At 57.8% G+C, this 19,668-nt stretch overlaps 1 protein-coding gene across 1 annotated transcript; it reads left to right on the top strand.

Moving 5' to 3' along the window:
• Positions 1–343: 343 nt before the first annotated feature.
• Positions 344–4,452, top strand: LOC134366196 (histo-blood group ABO system transferase-like). Its single transcript, XM_063082612.1, has 3 exons — positions 344–379; positions 1,559–1,693; positions 3,762–4,452. Exons 1-3 carry the CDS (start codon positions 345–347, stop codon positions 4,450–4,452), a joined length of 861 nt encoding a protein of 286 aa, XP_062938682.1. The 5' UTR covers position 344.
• The last annotated feature ends 15,216 nt before the right edge of the window (positions 4,453–19,668 follow it).

The following is a 19,668-nucleotide window of genomic DNA, read 5'->3' as shown; positions in this document are numbered from 1 at the left end:
CTACCAGGGACAGAGGCCAGGTCCGACAGCCTCCCTGCCCACAGTAAATTAAAACAGAACCCCTTAGGTCTCTTCCAGCCTGAGTCAAGTAGAAGGCACCATGCCCTGAGGTGACTTCATTCCTCTTCCATTAAAAATGCTGAATCGGAGGCTCTAAGCTTCAGCCCTTCCCCAGGGCCTGGGATGATGGAATGCTTTCATTAGCGCAGCCTGCATGGAATTGCTCACCCTGGCCAGAATGCAGGAGCTCAGTCACATTTCGGCAGCTGTACGTGCCCCACCTACTATGTACACCCCACATAATTTTCATTCAAACTCACGTTATGGTGTTTTGCTTTTGCAGGATGGTATATCCCCAGCCAAAGGTGCTAACACCCTCGTGAGTAAATTTATTGAAAATCTAACATAGAACAAGGTGCTGTTCTAAAGATACTAAAGGGTGGTTTTCTTCATTTCAATCTCAATATCAGTTTGCTTTGTCAGAGTCTTTTCCTCTTAGGTTTTCTGATATCTGAATTTGCAGGCCCACTGTTGACCTAAAAGGAACTGACGCCAAATGTTTGAGTACGGGGTCTACTGAGCCCGTGTGATGGCTGCAGCCAGGAAAGACATACGTCAGGTGGCCAGGTGGCAGCAGAGCTCGGCATTTTATGACACAAAGGTGGAGAATCAGAGAGGAGAGGAGAGGACAGCCCCTGATCATGACATCAATTTTTCTATTGGCTAGTACCTATGTGAGGGGTCTTCAAAAAGTTCCTGGAAAGATTCACGTTATTTTTTAACCCTATTTTTCTATGAATTTTTGGAAGTACCCTCACAGATAGATTTTGGATCATTCCTAAGTTACATCCTACATGCAGGAATCTAGGGTAAAGTTTACAAGAAACATTCTAGGTTATTTCGTTTCTTCTTCTGGTGCCTGTATGTCTGGCTTCTTAAGTTAGAATGTCCTTATGATTCCATTTTCCAGAACACGTGGATGTGACGGCTAACGTATCCCAGATTTCCCAAGGCACTACAGCTTAGCTGACCTGGTCACAGCAGATGTTCTGTAGTTTATCAACACATAGAGGGCCGGCCCGTGGCTCACTTGGGAGACTGCGGTGCTGACAACACCAAGTCTAGGGTTAGGATCCCCTTACTGGTCATCTTTTAAAAAAACAAAAACAAAAACACATAGGATTCTCTTTCCCTTTTCTCTTTGACTTGGGTCTTGTTTCCTATCCCTTTGTCCACCAAAGAATGTGGAGAGGTGTGATGGGCCCTTCTTTCTCCAGCGGGGATTCCTGCCTCTTTGCTGGCAGATCTCAGCCTCCTTTGTGGTCCAGCAGAGTCTCACATTCAGTCAGATCTGACAGTGATCTGCCCAGTTGGAGTCTGGATGTGCCTCTGGGTGGTGTTCTGGCAAGTGCTAGCTCTGTCTGGAAGGGTGGTCAGCTCTGGGCTGTGCTGAGGAGACAGAGGCTGAGTGGGGGGCCGGGGGCAGAGGCCAGCAGCATGTGTGTGTGGTCACCCCTGCTGTCAGCTCACATGTTGCTGCGTGGCTTTCCCTGTGCAGTAGAAATGATGTCCTCGTTGTGACTCCTTGGCTGGCTCCCATTGTCTGGGAGGGGACCTTCAACATCGACATCTTGAACGCACAGTTCCGGCTCCATAATGTCACCATTGGGTTGACCGTGTTTGCCATCAAAAAGTAAGTAGGTGAGGTGACTGAGCGCAGTGACCTGGGATATAGTGAGTGACTGGGGACTTCAAGATCTGTCCTTATGTTCAGGACACAGTGGGGCGGGGATAGTCTTGTCCTCCCAAAGGGTACATGTTAAGGCTCATGTGCTCTATGGTCATACCGAGCTCTTGTGGGCTCCCTGGGTGAATAAAACCCAGCTGCTTCTCCTGAGGCTATGTCTCACCCAGGGGTGGCAGCTCCAGCCTGCGGCTCCCACTCTGTTCCTGTCAGAGGTGGGGGACAGAGAATCCCAGGCAGTCCCCCTTCTGAGCCTGGCCCAGCTGCACCCCCTCAAGACAGGTCCCTTTCACTGACCAGAGATGGCAGGAAGGGGGTAGCCTGTTTGCTGTCCTCGGACCAGTATGAATAGGATGCCCGCAGAGCTGCAGCTGCTCTGCCCAGATGTAGGATGAGGCAGAGAGGGAGGGTCGGGCCAGGCACCTGTGGAGGCAGCTGATCAGTGAGGTCTTGCAACGGGGTCCGGCCAGCTTCACTGGGAGCTCGCGAGGCCGCTGCAGGCGCGCAGTACCATCCCTCGGAGTCTGTGGAGCGGGGCTGGCAGCACTAACCAACCGCAGGGACTGCTGTGGGGCACGGTTCCTGCGTGCTGAGGTGCCTGCATGCGGGAGGGGTTGCAGGAGGGAGAAGCCTCCTTCCCTCACAGGCTGGACACCTGCAAGGTGGCCCTGGGGCCTTTGTCATCCCCTTTACCAATTCAGACATGGGGGCTGGCCAGTTTAGCTCAGTTGGTTAATTTGCACAGACTGAGGGCAGAGAGGTCGGCCTGAGAATTCCTACTCCAGCTCCCAGGGACAAAGGGCTGTGGAGTCAGCCCCCACTAAGCACACCGCCCGGCTCCCACGGCCAGCACAGGGCTCTGTCACAGCACTGCCTTGCTGTCTGTCTGTCTCCCCTCTCGATCCCGGGCGTGGTCTGTGCCACGTGTGGGCAGGTGCTGTGCCTTCATGGAGCCCTGCGTCCCCAGCCCCTCTGAGGGAAGTGGCCGCACAGCCAAACCACAAGCCCTGTCACCCATCCCTGGCGGCCAGGCCTGGAGCTGCACCTGGCAGCCTGGCTCTCCTGTCTGAACTCCGGGGGCTGGGCTTTGTCATCCCATGCGTGTGTGGGTGTCCCCTAATTAACCATAGTGCCTTCCTTCCCCTTGTGAGGGATTTACCCACCAGCCGGGTGAGGGTAAAGCAGCCACGGTGTCTGCTCCAGACACTTAGGGTCTCACAGGGGGCACAGCACACTCTCTGGGAGCCCCTGTCCCCATGGTGGGGAGCACATAGTCCTGGGGGGCCTCAAGGAGGGACCAGCCATCTGAATGAGTTGGAGAAACCTTCCCGGGGTGGGGGGCCTAAAACATTTTACCTCTGGATTCAAGGTTTGAGGCCTAAGCAAGCCCTTACATGTCCCTTCTTTCTGGGACCCCCTTTCCCCCCTTCCCCTGTCCACAGTGCTGGACCTGATCCTTGATCCAGTGAAAGAGTTCAGGAAAGACACCCTCTTAGGAGCATAAGCAGTTTACTGAGGGCCTTGTCAACACAACAACCTGAACCCTCCAAGGGAGGGAGCTCTAGCGTGTAGAGACAGGGGAGGGGGCCCCAGGCAGAGCCCACCGCAAGTGAGGGCAGCAGGTGACGGCCCCCGCTGGTCCCAGCCAGGCCGGCTCTGCCAGGGCAGCAAAGGGGGCGCGTGGGGGACGCTTCCTCAGGCCAGCCAGGGAGGGTCTGCCAGGGGAGCTCAGGCGGGGGCGTGTGTCCCACCTCTGGCTCTGCTGCCTGTGGACGGTGGCAAGTTTCCCAGCCTCCTCAGGCTCAAAGCTCCTTCCCTGCTGAGACGGGGGTGCTGATGGGCCCGCCACCTCTGGGCGGGTCACAGCCCACGCTCTGGCTCAGGACAGGGCAGGGGAATGTGCGCCTGCTGCTCTGAGCCTTCGCGAGGCGGCTGGATCCGCGCAGGGCCCGCCTCTTTGGGCACCGAGGTGGCCCTGGCCCTGATGTCCCCCGTCCCTGCTGTGGCTCCCCTGCAGGTACGTGGTCTTCCTGAAGCTGTTCCTGGAGACGGCGGAGAAGCACTTCATGGTCGGATACCGGGTCAACTACTACGTCTTCACCGACCGGCCGGCCGAGGTGCCGCGCGTGGCCCTCGGGGACGGGCGGCGGCTGGAGGTGCTGGAGGCGCGCAGCTACGCGCGCTGGCAGGACGTGTCCATGCGGCGCATGGAGGTGATCGGCGACTTCTCGGAGCGGCGCTTCCTCCGCGAGGTGGACTACCTGGTGTGCGCCGACGTGGACATGCAGTTCCGCGACCACGTGGGCGTGGAGATCCTGAGCCCGCTCTTCGGCACGCTGCACCCCGGCTACTACGGCCGCGGCCGGGAGGCCTTCCCCTACGAGCGCCGGCCCCGGTCCCAGGCCCACATCCCCCGCGACGAGGGCGACTTCTACTACATGGGCGCCTTCTTCGGGGGCTCGGTGCCGGAGGTGCAGCGGCTCACCAGGGCCTGCCACCAGGCCATGATGACCGACAAGGCCAGCGGCGTCGAGGCCGTGTGGCACGACGAGAGCCACCTGAACAAGTACCTGCTGTACCACAAGCCCACCAAGGTGCTGTCCCCCGAGTACATGTGGGACGAGCGGCTGCTGGGCTGGCCCGCCGTCATGAAGAAGCTGCGCTATGTGGCCGTGCCCAAGAACCACCAGCAAATCCGCCACCGCTGACCGCGTCCGGGAGCGCAGGGGGGCCGGGCCCGCGGCCGCGTCTCCCCGGGACCCTCCTAGACCCGGGCGGGCTGAGCCGGAGCTGCGCTTCCTTCTTCTGCCCTGTTGACAGGAAGGGCTGCAGCCTAGGCCGCGCCACCACCTCACGTTCAGACAGGCCTAGCAGCAGGACACGCGGACACGCAGACACACGGACACAGAACCGCGGGCGCCGGACACGCAGACACAGACACACGACACAGACCCGCGGGCGCCGGACACGCAGACACAGACACACGACACAGACACACGACACAGACCCGCGGGCACGTGGACACGCAGACACAGACACACGACACAGACCCGCGGGCGCGCGGACACGCAGACACAGACACACGACACAGACCCGCGGGTGCGCGGACACACAGACACAGACACACGACACAGACCCGCGGGCGCCGGACACGGAGACACAGACACACGACACAGACCCGCGGACACGCAGACACACGGACACAGACACACAGACACAGACCCGCGGGCGCGCGGACACAGACACACGACACAGACCCGCGGGTGCGCGGACAAACAGACACAGACACACGACACAGACCCGCGGGCACGCGGACACACAGACACAGACACACGGACACAGACCCGCGGGCGCCGGACACGCAGACACAGACACACGACACAGACCCGCGGGTGCGCGGAGACGCAGACACACGACACAGACCCGCGGGCGCACGGACACACGACACAGACACACGGACACAGACCCGCGGGCACGTGGACACACAGACACATGACACACGACACAGACCCGAGGGCGCGTGGACACACAACATAGACACACGACACAGACCCGCGGGCGCACGGACACACGACACAGACACATGGACACAGACCCGCGGGTGAACGGACACACAGACACAGACACACAGACACAGACCTGCAGGCGCCGAACACGCAGACACAGACACACGACACAGACTCACGGGCGCACGGACACACAGACACAGACACATGACACAGACCCGCGGGCACACGGACACACAGACACAGACACACGACACAGACCCGCGGGCACACGGACACACAGACACAGACACACGACACAGACCTGCGGGCGCCGGACACGCAGACACAGACACACGACACAGACCCGCGGGCGCACGGACACACAGACACAGACACACGACACAGACCCGCAGGCACACGGACACGCAGACACAGAGACACAGACACAGACCTGCAGGCACACGGACACGCGGACACAGACACACAGACACAGACCCGAGGGCGCGCGGACACGCAGACACAGACACACGACACAGACCCGCGGGCGCCGGACACGCAGACACAGACACACGACACAGACCCGCGGACACGCAGACACACGGACACAGACACACAGACACAGACCCGCGGGCGCGCGGACACAGACACACGACACAGACCCGCGGGTGCGCGGACACACAGACACAGACACACGACACAGACCCGCGGGCACGCGGACACACAGACACAGACACACGACACAGACCCGCGGGCACACGGACACACAGACACAGACACACGGACACAGACCCGCGGGCGCCGGACACGCAGACACAGACACACGACACAGACCCGCGGACACGCAGACACACGGACACAGACACACAGACACAGACCCGCGGGCGCGCGGACACAGACACACGACACAGACCCGCGGGTGCGCGGACACACAGACACAGACACACGACACAGACCCGCGGGCACGCGGACACACAGACACAGACACACGGACACAGACCCGCGGGCGCCGGACACGCAGACACAGACACACGGACACAGACCCGCGGGCACGTGGACACACAGACACATGACACACGACACAGACCCGAGGGCGCGTGGACACACAACATAGACACACGACACAGACCCGCGGGCGCACGGACACACGACACAGACACACGGACACAGACCCGCGGGCGCCGGACACGCAAACACAGACACACGACACAGACCCGCGGACACGCAGACACACGGACACAGACACACAGACACAGACCCGCGGGCGCGCGGACACAGACACACGACACAGACCCGCGGGTGCGCGGAGACGCAGACACAGACACACGGACACAGACCCGCGGGCGCACGGACACACAGACACAGACACACGACACAGACCCGCGGGCACGCGGACACACAGACACAGACACACGGACACAGACCCGCGGGCGCACGGACACACGACACAGACACACGGACACAGACCCGCGGGCGCACGGACACACAGACACAGACACACGACACAGACCCGCGGGCACGCGGACACACGGACACAGACACACGACACAGACCCGCGGGCACGCGGACACACAGACACACGACACAGACCTGCAGGCACACGGACACGCAGACACAGACACACAGACACAGACCTGCAGGCACACGGACACGCGGACACAGACACACAGACACCGACCCGAGGGCGCGCGGACACGCAGACACAGACACACGACACAGACCCGAGGGCGCGCGGACACGCGGACACGCAGACACACGGACACAGACCCGCAGGCGCCGGTCACACAGACAGAGACACACGACACAGACCCGCAGGTGCGCGGACACGCAGACACAGACACACGGACACAGACCCGCAGGCGCCGGTCACACAGACACAGACACACGACACAGACCCGAGGGCGCGTGGACACGCAGACACAGACACACGACACAGACCCGCGGGTGAACGGACACGCAGACACAGACACACGACACAGACCCGCGGGTGAACGGACACGCAGACACAGACACACGACACAGACCCGCGGGTGAACGGACACGCAGACACAGACACGACACAGACCCGCGGGTGCGCGGACACACAGACACAGACACACGGACACAGACCCGCGGGCGCACGGACACGCAGACACAGACACACGACACAGACCCGCGGGTGAACGGACACGCAGACACAGACACACGACACAGACCCGCGGGCGCACGGACACGCAGACACGCAGACACACGACACAGACCCGCGGGTGCGCGGACACGCAGACACAGACACACGACACAGACCCGCGGGTGAACGGACACGCAGACACAGACACACGACACAGACCCGCAGGTGCGCGGACACGCAGACACAGACACACGACACAGACCCGCGGGCGCACGGACACGCAGACACGCAGACACACGACACAGACCCGCGGGTGAACGGACACGCAGACACAGACACACAGACACAGACACACGACACAGACCCGCGGACGTGCAGACACGCGCGCACAGACACGCGGGCACACGCGTGTACTTAGCCCCAGTTAGTATCTGCGGTGGCCGCCACCTTCGGCCTCCCTGGACGCTCCGCGGCGCCTTCAGCTGGGAGGGTCTCAGCTCCTGACAACATCAGAGATGAATTCTCTTCCCGGACAAGGAAGAACACTCCGGGGCACAGTGTGACAGGGGTCTGCTTGGCGCAGTCGTCTTCAGCTTTAGGTAGAATTCTTTCCTCTCCTCAGTCACCTGCTCCTCCCCAGGCCCCCCCAGCTCAGGAGATGGCAACGCTGGTCTCCAAACTGTCAGCAGATCCTGCCAGCTCTACCTGCCCCAGACGTTTTTGATCAACCTCCACCTCTACCGACCTGGGCCAGGCCAGTGCCACACTGCTGCCTGGACGGTAGGAATAGCCCCACCTGGTCGCCCTGCTGTCCCCCGGGACCCCTCCAGTCCACACTCCCCTCAGCTGCTGGAGTGATCCTGTGCGTGGTTCCCTCGGGGTGCTCCCCTGCTGCCAACCCTGTGCCCACGTGCTTCCAGTGGCCTCCCTGAGCCAGCCCCCCGCCACCTGTCCTCCTGCCCACTCAGGGATGGAGCCAGGGTGGACGGGGCCCAAAGCTCGGGGGCTTGGAGGGCTCTTTAAGGAAGAGGATAAGCACTAGGCACAGATGCGACCATACAGAACGAGAGGAGGAGAAGAGGCCCCGCCAGGAGCTGCCAGCCGCGGGCACCTGGCTCTTCCTCCAGGCCGCAGGCACCCTCCTGCCTTCAGGCCTTTCCCCGAATCTTTGCATCCTGCTGTCACTTGCATACGATTTGTCCCCACCTAAAGTCGTGTTGGAATTTGATCCCCAGTGTGGCAGTGTTGGGAAGTGGGGCTAGTGGGAGGTGTTTGGGTCATGGGGGCGGGCCCTTATGTGGAGGTTAAAGCCCGCCCTCAGGGGTCAGCAAGTTCTGGCTGTGCCAGTCTCCACCAGGGTGGGTGTTCAAAGAGCCTGGCACCCTTCCCCGTTCTGGCTCCCTGTCTTGCTGTGTGATCTCTGCACACGCCGGCCCCTTCCACTTTCCTCCATCAGCAGAAGGAACCCCAGGCCCTCACCGGGCATGACTTTCCAGCCTGCAGAGTCGTCAGCCAAACAAACCTCCTTTCCTTACAAATGACTCAGCCTCGGGTGTTGTGTTATGGCAACACTAACCGGACTCACCTGGCCTTCCCTGCCCAGCCGCTCTAAAAACAGGACCACACCCAATACTGCTGCCCGAGTCTGCTGTTTTTCACAACACAGTGTTTTGAAAACTTTTTATTTTGAAATAATTACAGACTCATGGGAAGTTGAAGAAATGCTGGAGAGAGGGGTCCCACGTACACTTCCCCCAGTTTCACCCACTGGTTGCCTGTCATGTAACCACAGCAGCATATGCAAACCTGGACGTTGCCGTTGGTGCAGGGTGTACAGTTCTGTGCCGTTTTAGCCCATGTGCAGATTCCTGTAACTGCCACGGCAAGCAGGACGCAGAACTGTCACCGGCACAGAGAGCTCCCTTGCGTTCCTCTTTCATACCCACGTCACCCCTCACCCCACCAACGTCCCCACCTCTGGCTTTGTCATTTTGAGAATGTAATACAAGTGGGATCATTCAATATGTGACCTTTTGAGATTTGTGCGTATCAAGACTTAATTCCTTTATGCTGCTGAGTGTAAGAACCCAAATGCCTCAAGGGATCACACTGAGGAATGTAAGAACCCAAATGCCCCAAGGGATCACACCTTGATCCCATAAGTCCTTCTCGGCCACACCCCATCATGGCGCTGGTTGCCCTCTAAGTAGGGATTGTATTTTAAGCCAATCAGCCTTCCCTAGAAGCCCCCATGTGTGTGTGCCGCCTAATAAACGAGCTCTCTCGGGTGGATCGTCAACTGGTGTCGACTCGTCCTTTCATTTGGTGCTGAAACCCAGGACGCAGTTTCTCTCGAGCGGCGACACTTTTCGGATCGCAGCGGCAACACTTTCCGAGCCGGCCCTCGGGGCTCCCTCGAGCTTTAACACTTTTCAAATCGCAGCGGCAGCACTTTTCAAGTCGCCCCTCGGGAACTCGTTCCGCCAGGCCTCCCTTCCACCGCTCACCACTGACGGTCCACCCTCGTCCATTCTTTTCGGCGCTGGCTCCTTCCACTCACCACCGGATCATCATTAGGTAAGCCCCCTTTCATAAAGGGCACTAGCCCTTTTTCAGGCTACCACATCCACACCGTCCAGTCTGCCAGGCAGGAGAGAACAACGCACGGGGGAGGGGACGGCCTGTCTTCTCCTGCTCCTGGACGTCAGGGGCCCAGCTGCCAGGAGTAGGGCTCCAGGCCCGGCACCGCCGTGCGCGGGGGCTGGTGTGGAGGTCGTGGCCGCCTCCTGCGAGTCCAGGCCCCTCTGGCCGGCTGCATGTCTTTCCCCACGTTCCTTCTAATTGCTCAATCCCACCCAGCGTGGAAGGCTCATGTTCCTCATGACTGAAAAGGTGATACATACTCACTGCAGGAAACAAAGCCAGACAGCAGGAGGCGAGCCCAAAGCAAAACCTCCCCTCCCGGGAGACAGCCACGGAGAGCAGCTTCCCATGCAGACAGCAGGGCTTGGGCCAGTGCGGACCCCAGACCCCGACGGCCCAGCTTCCAATCCCTGCTCAGCTGCTGGCCGTCGTCTTGTCAACCCTGAGTCTGCGATTCATCACCTGTGAGACGGGGATGACAACACGACCTGGGCCTCAGGATGAGGAGGAGTTGGCTAGAGAGACACGGCACGTGCTAGAGACCGGTGCCTGTTGCTGCTCTACGCACTTGCACCTGCAAAGCTGCTGTCAGAAACGTCAGTGGTGTCATTCTGTACACACCATTTTGGTTTCCCAACCCATGCAGGTGGCTAAGCTTGCCTGTTGGTGGAAGAGAGAGCAGCCTCTGGATCACGGTGGTGCAGCTGGGACTAGCCGTGGTGTCCCCAGCAAAGCCCAGTGTGGAGACTCCAGAAAGAGCTCCAGCCCTGAGCCTGGAATCTCTGTCCCTTAGTGGGGATAACAGGACCTCAGAGGCTGTGGGGAGGATGACCAGGGGGCTCAGAGGTAGCCCCCGCATGGAGGGAAAGGAGAGGGCCTCGACTGCATGTCGTTTTATCTGCAGGACAGTCAAAGGCTCAGGTCCTGTTATGCTTCCTGCCTGACTTCCCTGTGCCACCAGCTCAGTGTGCATCTCTCGTTTCATCTTAAGGAGTCCCCACCTGCAAATAGCACTTGTCCCCGTGTTGACGGTGGGAGCTGGAGGCTCAGGGGGTGCTCGTCAGCGCCCACAGCAGTAAGTGCATCTGGCATCACAGAGAGCGTCGCTGGGATCTGTGCCTGCCGAGCTCGGCAGGTTCTCACCCCTGTCCAGGGCGGCGCCGCGTCCCTGGGGGGCTTTGGGAAATGTGGAAGGCATGTGTGGCTGTTCCTGTGCCTGGGGGTATGGTGGGGACAGAAAGCACCAGCACTGAAAAATTGTCCCTGCCCTCCAGCCCCATGCCGGGGCTGCCCAGTCAGGACCACCAGAGGCCTGGGGAGGAGCGCTCTGCTCTGGCCTCACTGGGTGGGGCCGAGGAAGATGCTCAGAACCAGTGCGAGAGGCTGGTCCCCGTCCTTCCAGCCAGAGCTTTCAGCCAAAAATAGAATTTTTTTCCCCAAACGAAGGGACACCCGGGACCAATACATTGTAAGGACAGAAAAGCATCTGTCCGTCTGTGCTGTGGGTCTGGGGGTGGGAGGCCCGTCTGGACCTCTGCATGTCCACATGGAGGGCACCAGTGTCTGACTCTCGAGATGGAGGAAAGTGGACAAGGCCTGGCTGCCCCTTTTCCTTCTGTGTGACCTTCATCATGCCCTTGAAACCTTGGAACCTTTCTCCCCCAGTGCAAAACAGACTGTCAAAAGGCCTGGAGATGGAGTTTCAGGATGACCCAATGGGACAGACAGGGTATGGAGAGTGGGTGGTCTGGATGGAACTGATGGTGGCCGTCGTGACATCATGGTCAGCTGCGGTGACATTCCTTCCTGAAACCTTTGAGCAGATGTGGAGGGGGAGACAGTGAACCCACCAGCCACGAAGGTGCAGAGGGGCGAAGCTGTCTCTTGTTCTGTCCACTTAACTTCAAGCACCTTCCTCGATGCGTGAGCTAGAACCTGTCGGCACCAGGAGCAAGAATCTGAAAGTGTCACTAGAAGAGACCGTGTCTCTCTCTCCCTGCCTCTCTCTCCCTCTCTTTGAAAGAGGTCAAAGGCTCAGAACTCAGGGCTCCGGGCTCCAGGGGAATCATAATGAGAAGGCTTTGAGTTCCAAGCTAAGTACCCTCCACCCCACGTAATCCTCCTGAACGCTGCTCCGACCGCCCACTCTCCTGCTCACGAGTCCTGCCACCTCTCAGCCTGTCCCTGGATGACCACAGGGGCCCCGCACTCTCTTGAGCCCACCTTGACCTCGGCGTCAGCAAACTCCCACTGCGCCCGCCCCGGCCCTTCCCCACCCCACTCCCTCCACCTGATCCTCCGTCTCCAACAGCCCAAACCCACCGTCCTCAAGTCCTCTTCCAGGGCACCTTCCCGTCCACTCCCTGACGCTCCTCTCACCTCCCTCACCCCTGCCCCCCAACACCCCGCACTCCCCCGAAGGTGCTTGTAAGTTGATTGGGGTCAAATGCAGGAGTTCCGCGCGTCCTCCTGCGATGCAGGTCCTGCAGGGCGGGGACACCGCGTGCATTCTCGCTCAGCATCATCTTCCTGGGCACAGCACCTGGTGCAGAATTCAGACTTGGCGAGGGCACCCGGCCTGGACGCGGGAGCACCTGGCACGTCCTGGTGTGCCTGTCCCGGAGTCGGGCCCTATCCCCACAGACCCAGGCGGAGTCTGCACGGCCAGAGCTGGAAATGCTCAGCCCAGGGTTGGTATATATACGGATGCCCGGCTCTGTGTCACAGTCCCTCCTGGGCAGGGATCTTGTCCCCAGTGCTGATGTATGCTCCAGGACGCCTTCTGGGTTGAGGTGGAGGCTCAAGTGGTGGGTGAGAGGGGAGCTCACCGTCTGTCCTCTGAGGTCATTCTGGTCGCCTGGGATGCAGCTGTAGGTCATATTACCACCCCATTGCATGGGGGGTCACTGAGCCCCTAGGGGTTAAGGGACCTGCCCAAGGGCATCCAGGTCACAAAGAGCCAGGCCTCTCATTCTGACTAAGTGACATTGTTATTGCAGATGATTAGAAAATAAAAATCCACAATAAAGAATATAGAAATGACCCATAATCCCACCCCTGAGAGTCTACCTTCCCTGACTCCCAGGTTTCTTCATGTTGGCATCTGAGTCCCATTAGGACACTTGTGTTTGCCGTGGATGGCCTTTCCACTGTCCCCCAAGTCTACAATGCTGGAGCTGCATGGACTAGCCGGCCAGAGCTGACCTGGTGTGTTCTCTCCTGGGTCTATGGTCGGGCAGGAGGCTGAGACAGGGGTGAAGAAGGGGCCCCCTCCTCAGGACCCTTCCTCCTGCACCCCAGCATCAGCCCTGACCTGTCCCCTCAGCCCTCACCTTGACACCGTCTCTGCTCTCGGTTCTCATCCATCTCCTCCCTGTGTCCTGGGCGACAATCCACTGTCTTCCTAATCCATAGAACAAAGAGCAGCAAGGACAACCACAGGAGCTATTGTTTCCTGAGTTCTTGCCGTGTGCAGCGAGGGTTAAATCCTCTCAGTAACTGAGAGAGAGGTACCATAGCCAACCCATTCTACAGATGAGGACACTCAACTTTTCTATTTCTGCAAAAAAAAAAAAAAAAAAAAAAAGTGCCATTGAGGTTTCGATAGAGATTGCATTGAATCACTTTGGGTAGTGTGGACATCTTAACTCTATCAAGTCTTCCAGTCCTTGAACACGGGACGTCTTTTCATTTATTTGTGCCGTCTTTAATTTCTTTCAGCAGTGCTTTGCAGTTTTCAGTGCAGCAGTCTTTCACCTCCTTGGAGATGTTTATTTCTCAGTACAGTCATGTGCTGAGTAACAACATTTCAGTCAAAGGTGCACTGTGTGCACGACGATGGTCCTGTGAGACTGTCGTGGCCGTGCCATGGCGCCCAGGTGTGCGGTAGCCCGTACCATCCTGGTGTGTGCACGCAACTCTACGATGTTTGCACGATGAGGAAGTCGCTTCCCAACACATGCTCAGAGTGTGTCTCCGTCATTAGGTGACGATGAACGTATTTTACTCTTTTGATGCCATCGTATTTGGAGTTTTCTTACTTTTCTTTTCAGGTGGTCGCTGTTTAGAGCATAGAAGAGTAACTGGTTTTTGAGTCTTGGTTTTGTGTCATGCAACTTTGCTAAATTCATTTATACTCCTAGCCATTTTCTGGGTAATCTTTAGGCTTTGCTGCATAGAAGATTATGTCATCTGTGAACAGAGATGATTTCACTGGTCTCTTTCCTACTTGGATGTCTTTTATTTCCTTTTCTTGCCTAACTGGCCTTCGATGAGTTTCAACACTGCGTGGACTACAAGAGGCAAGAGCAGTACCTCGCCTTGACCTTGACCTGAGGGGAGCTGTCGCCCTTTAAGTGTGACATTGACGTGGGCTTTTCACTAAAGGCCTGCGTCATGTTGAGGTAGTTTTTGTTGTTTTTTTTTTAAGTGCGAAAAAATGTTGAATCTTTTCAAATGCTTCTTTCTTCCTCAATGGCTTCATGTGGTTTGTTCTACGCTCTGCTGATGTGGTTACACATGGACTGATTCTTGTATGTCGAGCCATTTGCAGAACGTAGTTTATAATACGTCTGAATATCTCGTAGGGGAGTCCTCCAATATCGTGCCTCAAGAATCTTCTGACCCTATTTTGGTCCTTTGTATTTCTACATAGATTTTAAAATCAGCTCATCCAATTCCACACAGTGGTATCTGCCATGGAATTTTTTCAGAATTGTATTGAGTCTCGTGGTCAGTGTGGGAAGAACTGACATCTTCATGCTCATGGGGTGTGGGGAGAGAAGGCACCATAACTTGGAAAGGAAGAAGCAAACAGCCAGGAGCAAGTGCTTGTGACTCATGTCTCAGGCAGAAGGGCTCAGATCTGCAATATGCAAAGAGCTTCCACAAACCAATAAGAAGAAGAGCAGCCACACTGTAGGCACATGGGAGAGAAAAGACAGCACTGCGCTCCCACGTGCAGAAGAGACATACGAGAAAGGAAAGTGGCCCAGAGCAACCTGAGCCGTGTGAGGTCCCCTGAACTTATCGAGCCCAGAGAGATATGAGCACGGGGCTGCAGTCACACCCCTCAACCACGTCCAGGAAATTTCTAAATAGCACCTTCTGCCAGCTGTTTGCAGACTAGCTCCTGCCCCAGTGGGTATGAACTGCTCAGGTGTTGTCACAAGTTGTGCAATGTGACCCTCACCCTTTCTTTCTTGCAGGGTTCTTGGAATTAGACACAAAGAGAGATGTATAGCTAATCAGGAGCTCATGTTATTTCAGTAAACCAATGTACATGCTTGGCAAAGAACCATGGAAACTTTCTCCCTTTAAAAATCTGTGCACAGCCGCTGCCGGGTGGCGCACGGACACCAGGCAACTGCTCGGTGTTTGTTTTCCCGGCTACTGTCCTAAACCTTCACCCAAATGAACTGTTTTATATATTTTGCTTCAGTTTCCTCCTTAGGTCAACATGCAAAACCCTTAATCACATGAAAATCTGCCCCATCTCAGTCATAATATAACAAAATTATGAAGTCCAAAGGTCAGGCATCGGATCCCGTGGCTGCAGACACGGGAACCTTATTGCTGACGGGAACACACACTGCTGTCCAGCGGAGGCAGTCTGGCCATATTGGTCAAACGACAAATGTATTTACCCTTCGATCGGGCACTCCCAGTTTGGGGAGCTTAACCCACAGACGCACATCTACGCTTGGCACGTGTGCACGGTGGTTCCTGCGGCCTTCGTCATGACAGCGGACACTGGTAACAGCCCGACTGCCTCCCACAGGGTCCTGGGCAAATGACTGATGACTGTCCGCACAGTGAAATACAAAGTAGCGGGGGAAGAAAATAAGCAAGAAAGAGAGAGGGGAGGACGCCCTGTTTGTAGCGATCTGGAAAGCTCTCTCGTTGGTCCCGACAGCTGGCAGGGCTGACCTCGCTGGTCTGTGCCTCAGGTCAGGCTGGCAATGTGAGCACCTTGAGAAGTCATATGACCAGTTAATACTTGTGTCATCATAGCCTCTGGGGGGGACATAGCCCAATTCCCCTGGTAAACTCAAACCCCAGCCTTCTGGGGTTACCAGTGGGAAGACAGAGCACAAAGAGTCCTTTGTCTGCCTCAGGACCTGGGCCAGCTTCATGGAGGAACCAAGGTGGATTTACTCACATGCCTATTTTACAGATGGGAAAACTGAGGACCAGTGAGGGGAATGGGTCTCAGGTAGCACAAGGGTTCAGACCAAGGACCCCACATCCCTCCACCACAGGCCCCACCCGGGCTGGTCCTGAGCTGCTGGACAAGAACTTGTATATGACCTGCCCATCCAAGCAGCAGCTCTGCAATGACCTCAGACCACATGCCTGAGACCCGTGTTCCCTCATTAAACTCCTGCTCGGGCTGGCTCCACAACAGCAGGGACTCTGCTTGTTCACTGCGGTCTTCCCAAGCCTCTAGACAGCACCTGGCACACAGGAGATACTTAGTGTTTAATGAATAAATAGATGAATGAATCAGTGTGAACCCCCCAACAGCCCTACCAGGTGGGTGCTCCTATTTTACAGATAAGAAGCCTGAGATAGAAAGTAGCCTTGGGTGAGTTCATTCATTCACGTACACATTCATTCATTCATTCATTCATTCATTCATGCATCCAGCACCCGGGTGCTGCTCCCTGTTGTGGGCAGGCACCTGGGATGCAGAGGTTTAGTAAACCCCAGACACCATCTGCCCTCGAAGCTCACAGCCTAACAGGTGGGACTGCATCTCACCACAGCCTGTGGGGGAGGGGGGCTGCAAAGCTAGAGTCAGCTCCAGCACGGGGTCTTGCACCAGCTCCAGAGCTAGAGTCAGCTCCAGGACGGGGTCTTGCACCAGCTCCAGAGCTAGAGTCAGCTCCAGGACGGGGTCTTGCACCAGCTCCAGAGCTAGAGTCAGCTCCAGGACGGGGTCTTGCACCAGCTCCAGAGCTAGAGTCAGCTCCAGGACGGGGTCTTGCACCAGCTCCAGAGCTAGAGTCAGCTCCAGGACGGGGTCTTGCACCAGCTCCAGAGCTAGAGTCAGCTCCAGCACGGGGTCTTGCACCAGCTCCAGAGCTAGAGTCAGCTCCAGGACGGGGTCTTGCACCAGCTCCAGAGCTAGAGTCAGCTCCAGCATGGGGTCCTACACCAGCTCCAGAGCTAGTGCCACCTCCAGCACAGGGTCTTGCACCAGCTCCAGAGCTAGGTCCACCTCCAGCTTGGACACTCGGGCCAGCTCCAGAACTAAGCCAGCTCTATCACCACTACTTGCCCCTCTCCAGCTCCAGCACCAGCTCAGGCACCAGCCCCTGTACCAGCTCCACAGCCAGAGCGTGGCAGTCTCCGTGTCAGTCCCAGCGCTCGAGCCAGCTCCGTAATGCCTGGAGCACCAGCTCCTGAGCCATAGCCAGTGACAGTGCCAGCAACAGAGCTTCACCTCCCCACCCTGTGATCGCAACGTTTTCCTTAATTTTTTTTTCAATTTTATATTCTTCATGGTTTATTATCTTTTATGCTTTAAAATTTATGTAAAATAAAATCTAACCATTTAATCATTTCCAATTGTGTAATTCACTGGTGTTAACTGCATGGCCAGGCTGTGCCGCCATCGGCTGTGTCTCCCAGCTCTGGCACACTCCCAAGAGCCAGATCCATCTGCACATGTGGCGACAGAACCAAAGCCAGCTCCAGAGCCAGAGGTGCTAACACGTTGGAAGCAGTGCCAGCCGTCTGCAGCTGTGCCGCTGGACACAGTCAATTGGACACAAGCCAGCTGCACAATCAATTCCACCAGCAACCCTGGGGCCAGCACCAGCACAGGTCACCTCCCACCCGGGGAGCTACAGTGGGCTCTGGCCCAGCCTCCCTGCTGGAGCCGGCTCCACGGGTGAAGCTGGAGCCACTCTAGTACCAGACATGGCAGCTGCTGTGCAGCTGGAGACAGCTCTGCATTGGGGCAGAGGGAGCCCAGCCCAATCTGGGGTCCATCACCAGCTGTGGATCCAGAGCCAGCTCTGCCAGGTCCCTCCGTGCCAGCTCCTGAGCCACACCCACCACCCGCCCCAGAGCTGCCCTTCCCCTTGTCCATGATGGCATCTTTATTTATATTTTATATAAAAGGGAGGGGATGACCTGACCTTTCCTTGCCCAGACTAGGTGTCCACTGTCACCTCAGGTCCCCCTGAGCCCAGCCATGCACCCAGCTGGCCCCAGCAGGTGCAACTGGTGACCAGTACACTGGGTTGGGGGATATATTTCGTGGCTCTGGTGTCCACAGTTCTTCGTGCCCACCCACCAGTGCTCTGCACCCCTCTGGCATGAGGGTGAATCTGGGGCACCAAGCAGTGGGGACAGGAGACAGGAGGACAGGCCATGTGTGGGTCCATGGTGCGGGGTGCCAGCGTGGTGAAGTGGGTGACTGACACGCTCCATCTCTGTCCAGCACAGACTCGTGGGTGCCGGGCCCTGTGTGCCCACAGGAAGAGTCCGAGTGTGCCCCAGAGCACCGTCCGTCATGTCCACGCGGGGTGGGGCCAGCCACATCCACACCCAGGTCCACGGCCAACTCCCCTGAGAGCAACAGGAACTTGCTGCCGCCACATGTGGGCATATTCCAGAGGAGTTCCCACCTCCTAGGCCAGCTCAACCCTCCCATGGGGTTTGCTTTGGGAATGGGAGCCCTGATAATCCTGGGGACCCCTGCCCATTGCTTCCCATGTGGGGCCCTTTCCTGTCCAATTCATACTCTTGTGCAGGCACAAACACACACTCACACAGCCCAGGAGGGGGTCAGAGGAGGACAGGACACTGGGCAGGTGACGAGGGAAAGAAGGTTGGAGGAGCTCTGCCCGGGGCTCACAGCACGGGAGCAGAGACATGCCAGGCTGATGGCCAGGGGGTTCCCCAAGACTCCCACGGTCTGCCTCAGCTGGAGCCATCCCCAGGGCAGCCTTGAGGAGACAGATTGTGGGTTCCTGTGTGCACTGATTTGGTCACCTGGACATAGGATGAGAGCCCCTTCGTGGAGAGGGGGACATGTGAGAGGAAGCCTCAGATTCCTGCTGTGTAAGTTGGGGTGCGTGAAGATGGTGACCCAAGGGTCCCTTAGGCTAACAGAAGTGTCGGTTGGCCTTGGTTCTCCATGGATGGCCCACTGCCCTCCCAGGCCCTCGGGAAATGCTTTCTTCTACCTGGAGATCCTCCTGAGCAGAGAGCAGCCTGGGGTTGGAGAACTGAGGACCTGGGGAGGGGCAGAGCGTGGCAGAAGCCATATGTCTGGGGTCCAGGGACAAGACCGTCCTTGTTGGAGCCTCGGGGTCCTCATTTGGAAGTGGGACTGGGGTCATTGCCCTGGCTGGGGTGAGGAGGCCTGGTGAGGGGACTGGACACTCCAGGGCCAGCAGAGGGAAAGAGGGGAGCGCGTGAGGCTTCTGAGGTTCCTTGCATTACCCCTGGAGCCTGCAGGTCCTGCTCCTCTGCCCCACTGGGGCCCGAGAGAAGCGCTACCTTAGCAGCACCCAAACAAAGGTGTGTTTTGTTTCTGGGTTTCCTGCCTGGAGCTGCAGTGCTATCACTGGCCACCAGGGGACGGCAGTGACCACTGTGCTCAATGGAGCAACTGGAGCCAGGAGGCGCTTCCCAGGGTCATTCTGGGGGTTCCCTCACCTCCCACCCAACGC

This window comes from Cynocephalus volans, chromosome 17 (assembly GCF_027409185.1).
Source record: "Cynocephalus volans isolate mCynVol1 chromosome 17, mCynVol1.pri, whole genome shotgun sequence".
NCBI classification, from domain to species: Eukaryota; Metazoa; Chordata; class Mammalia; order Dermoptera; family Cynocephalidae; genus Cynocephalus; species Cynocephalus volans.
Note: the sequence above shows the minus strand (reverse complement) of the source record. Positions and strands in the feature narration are given on the sequence as shown.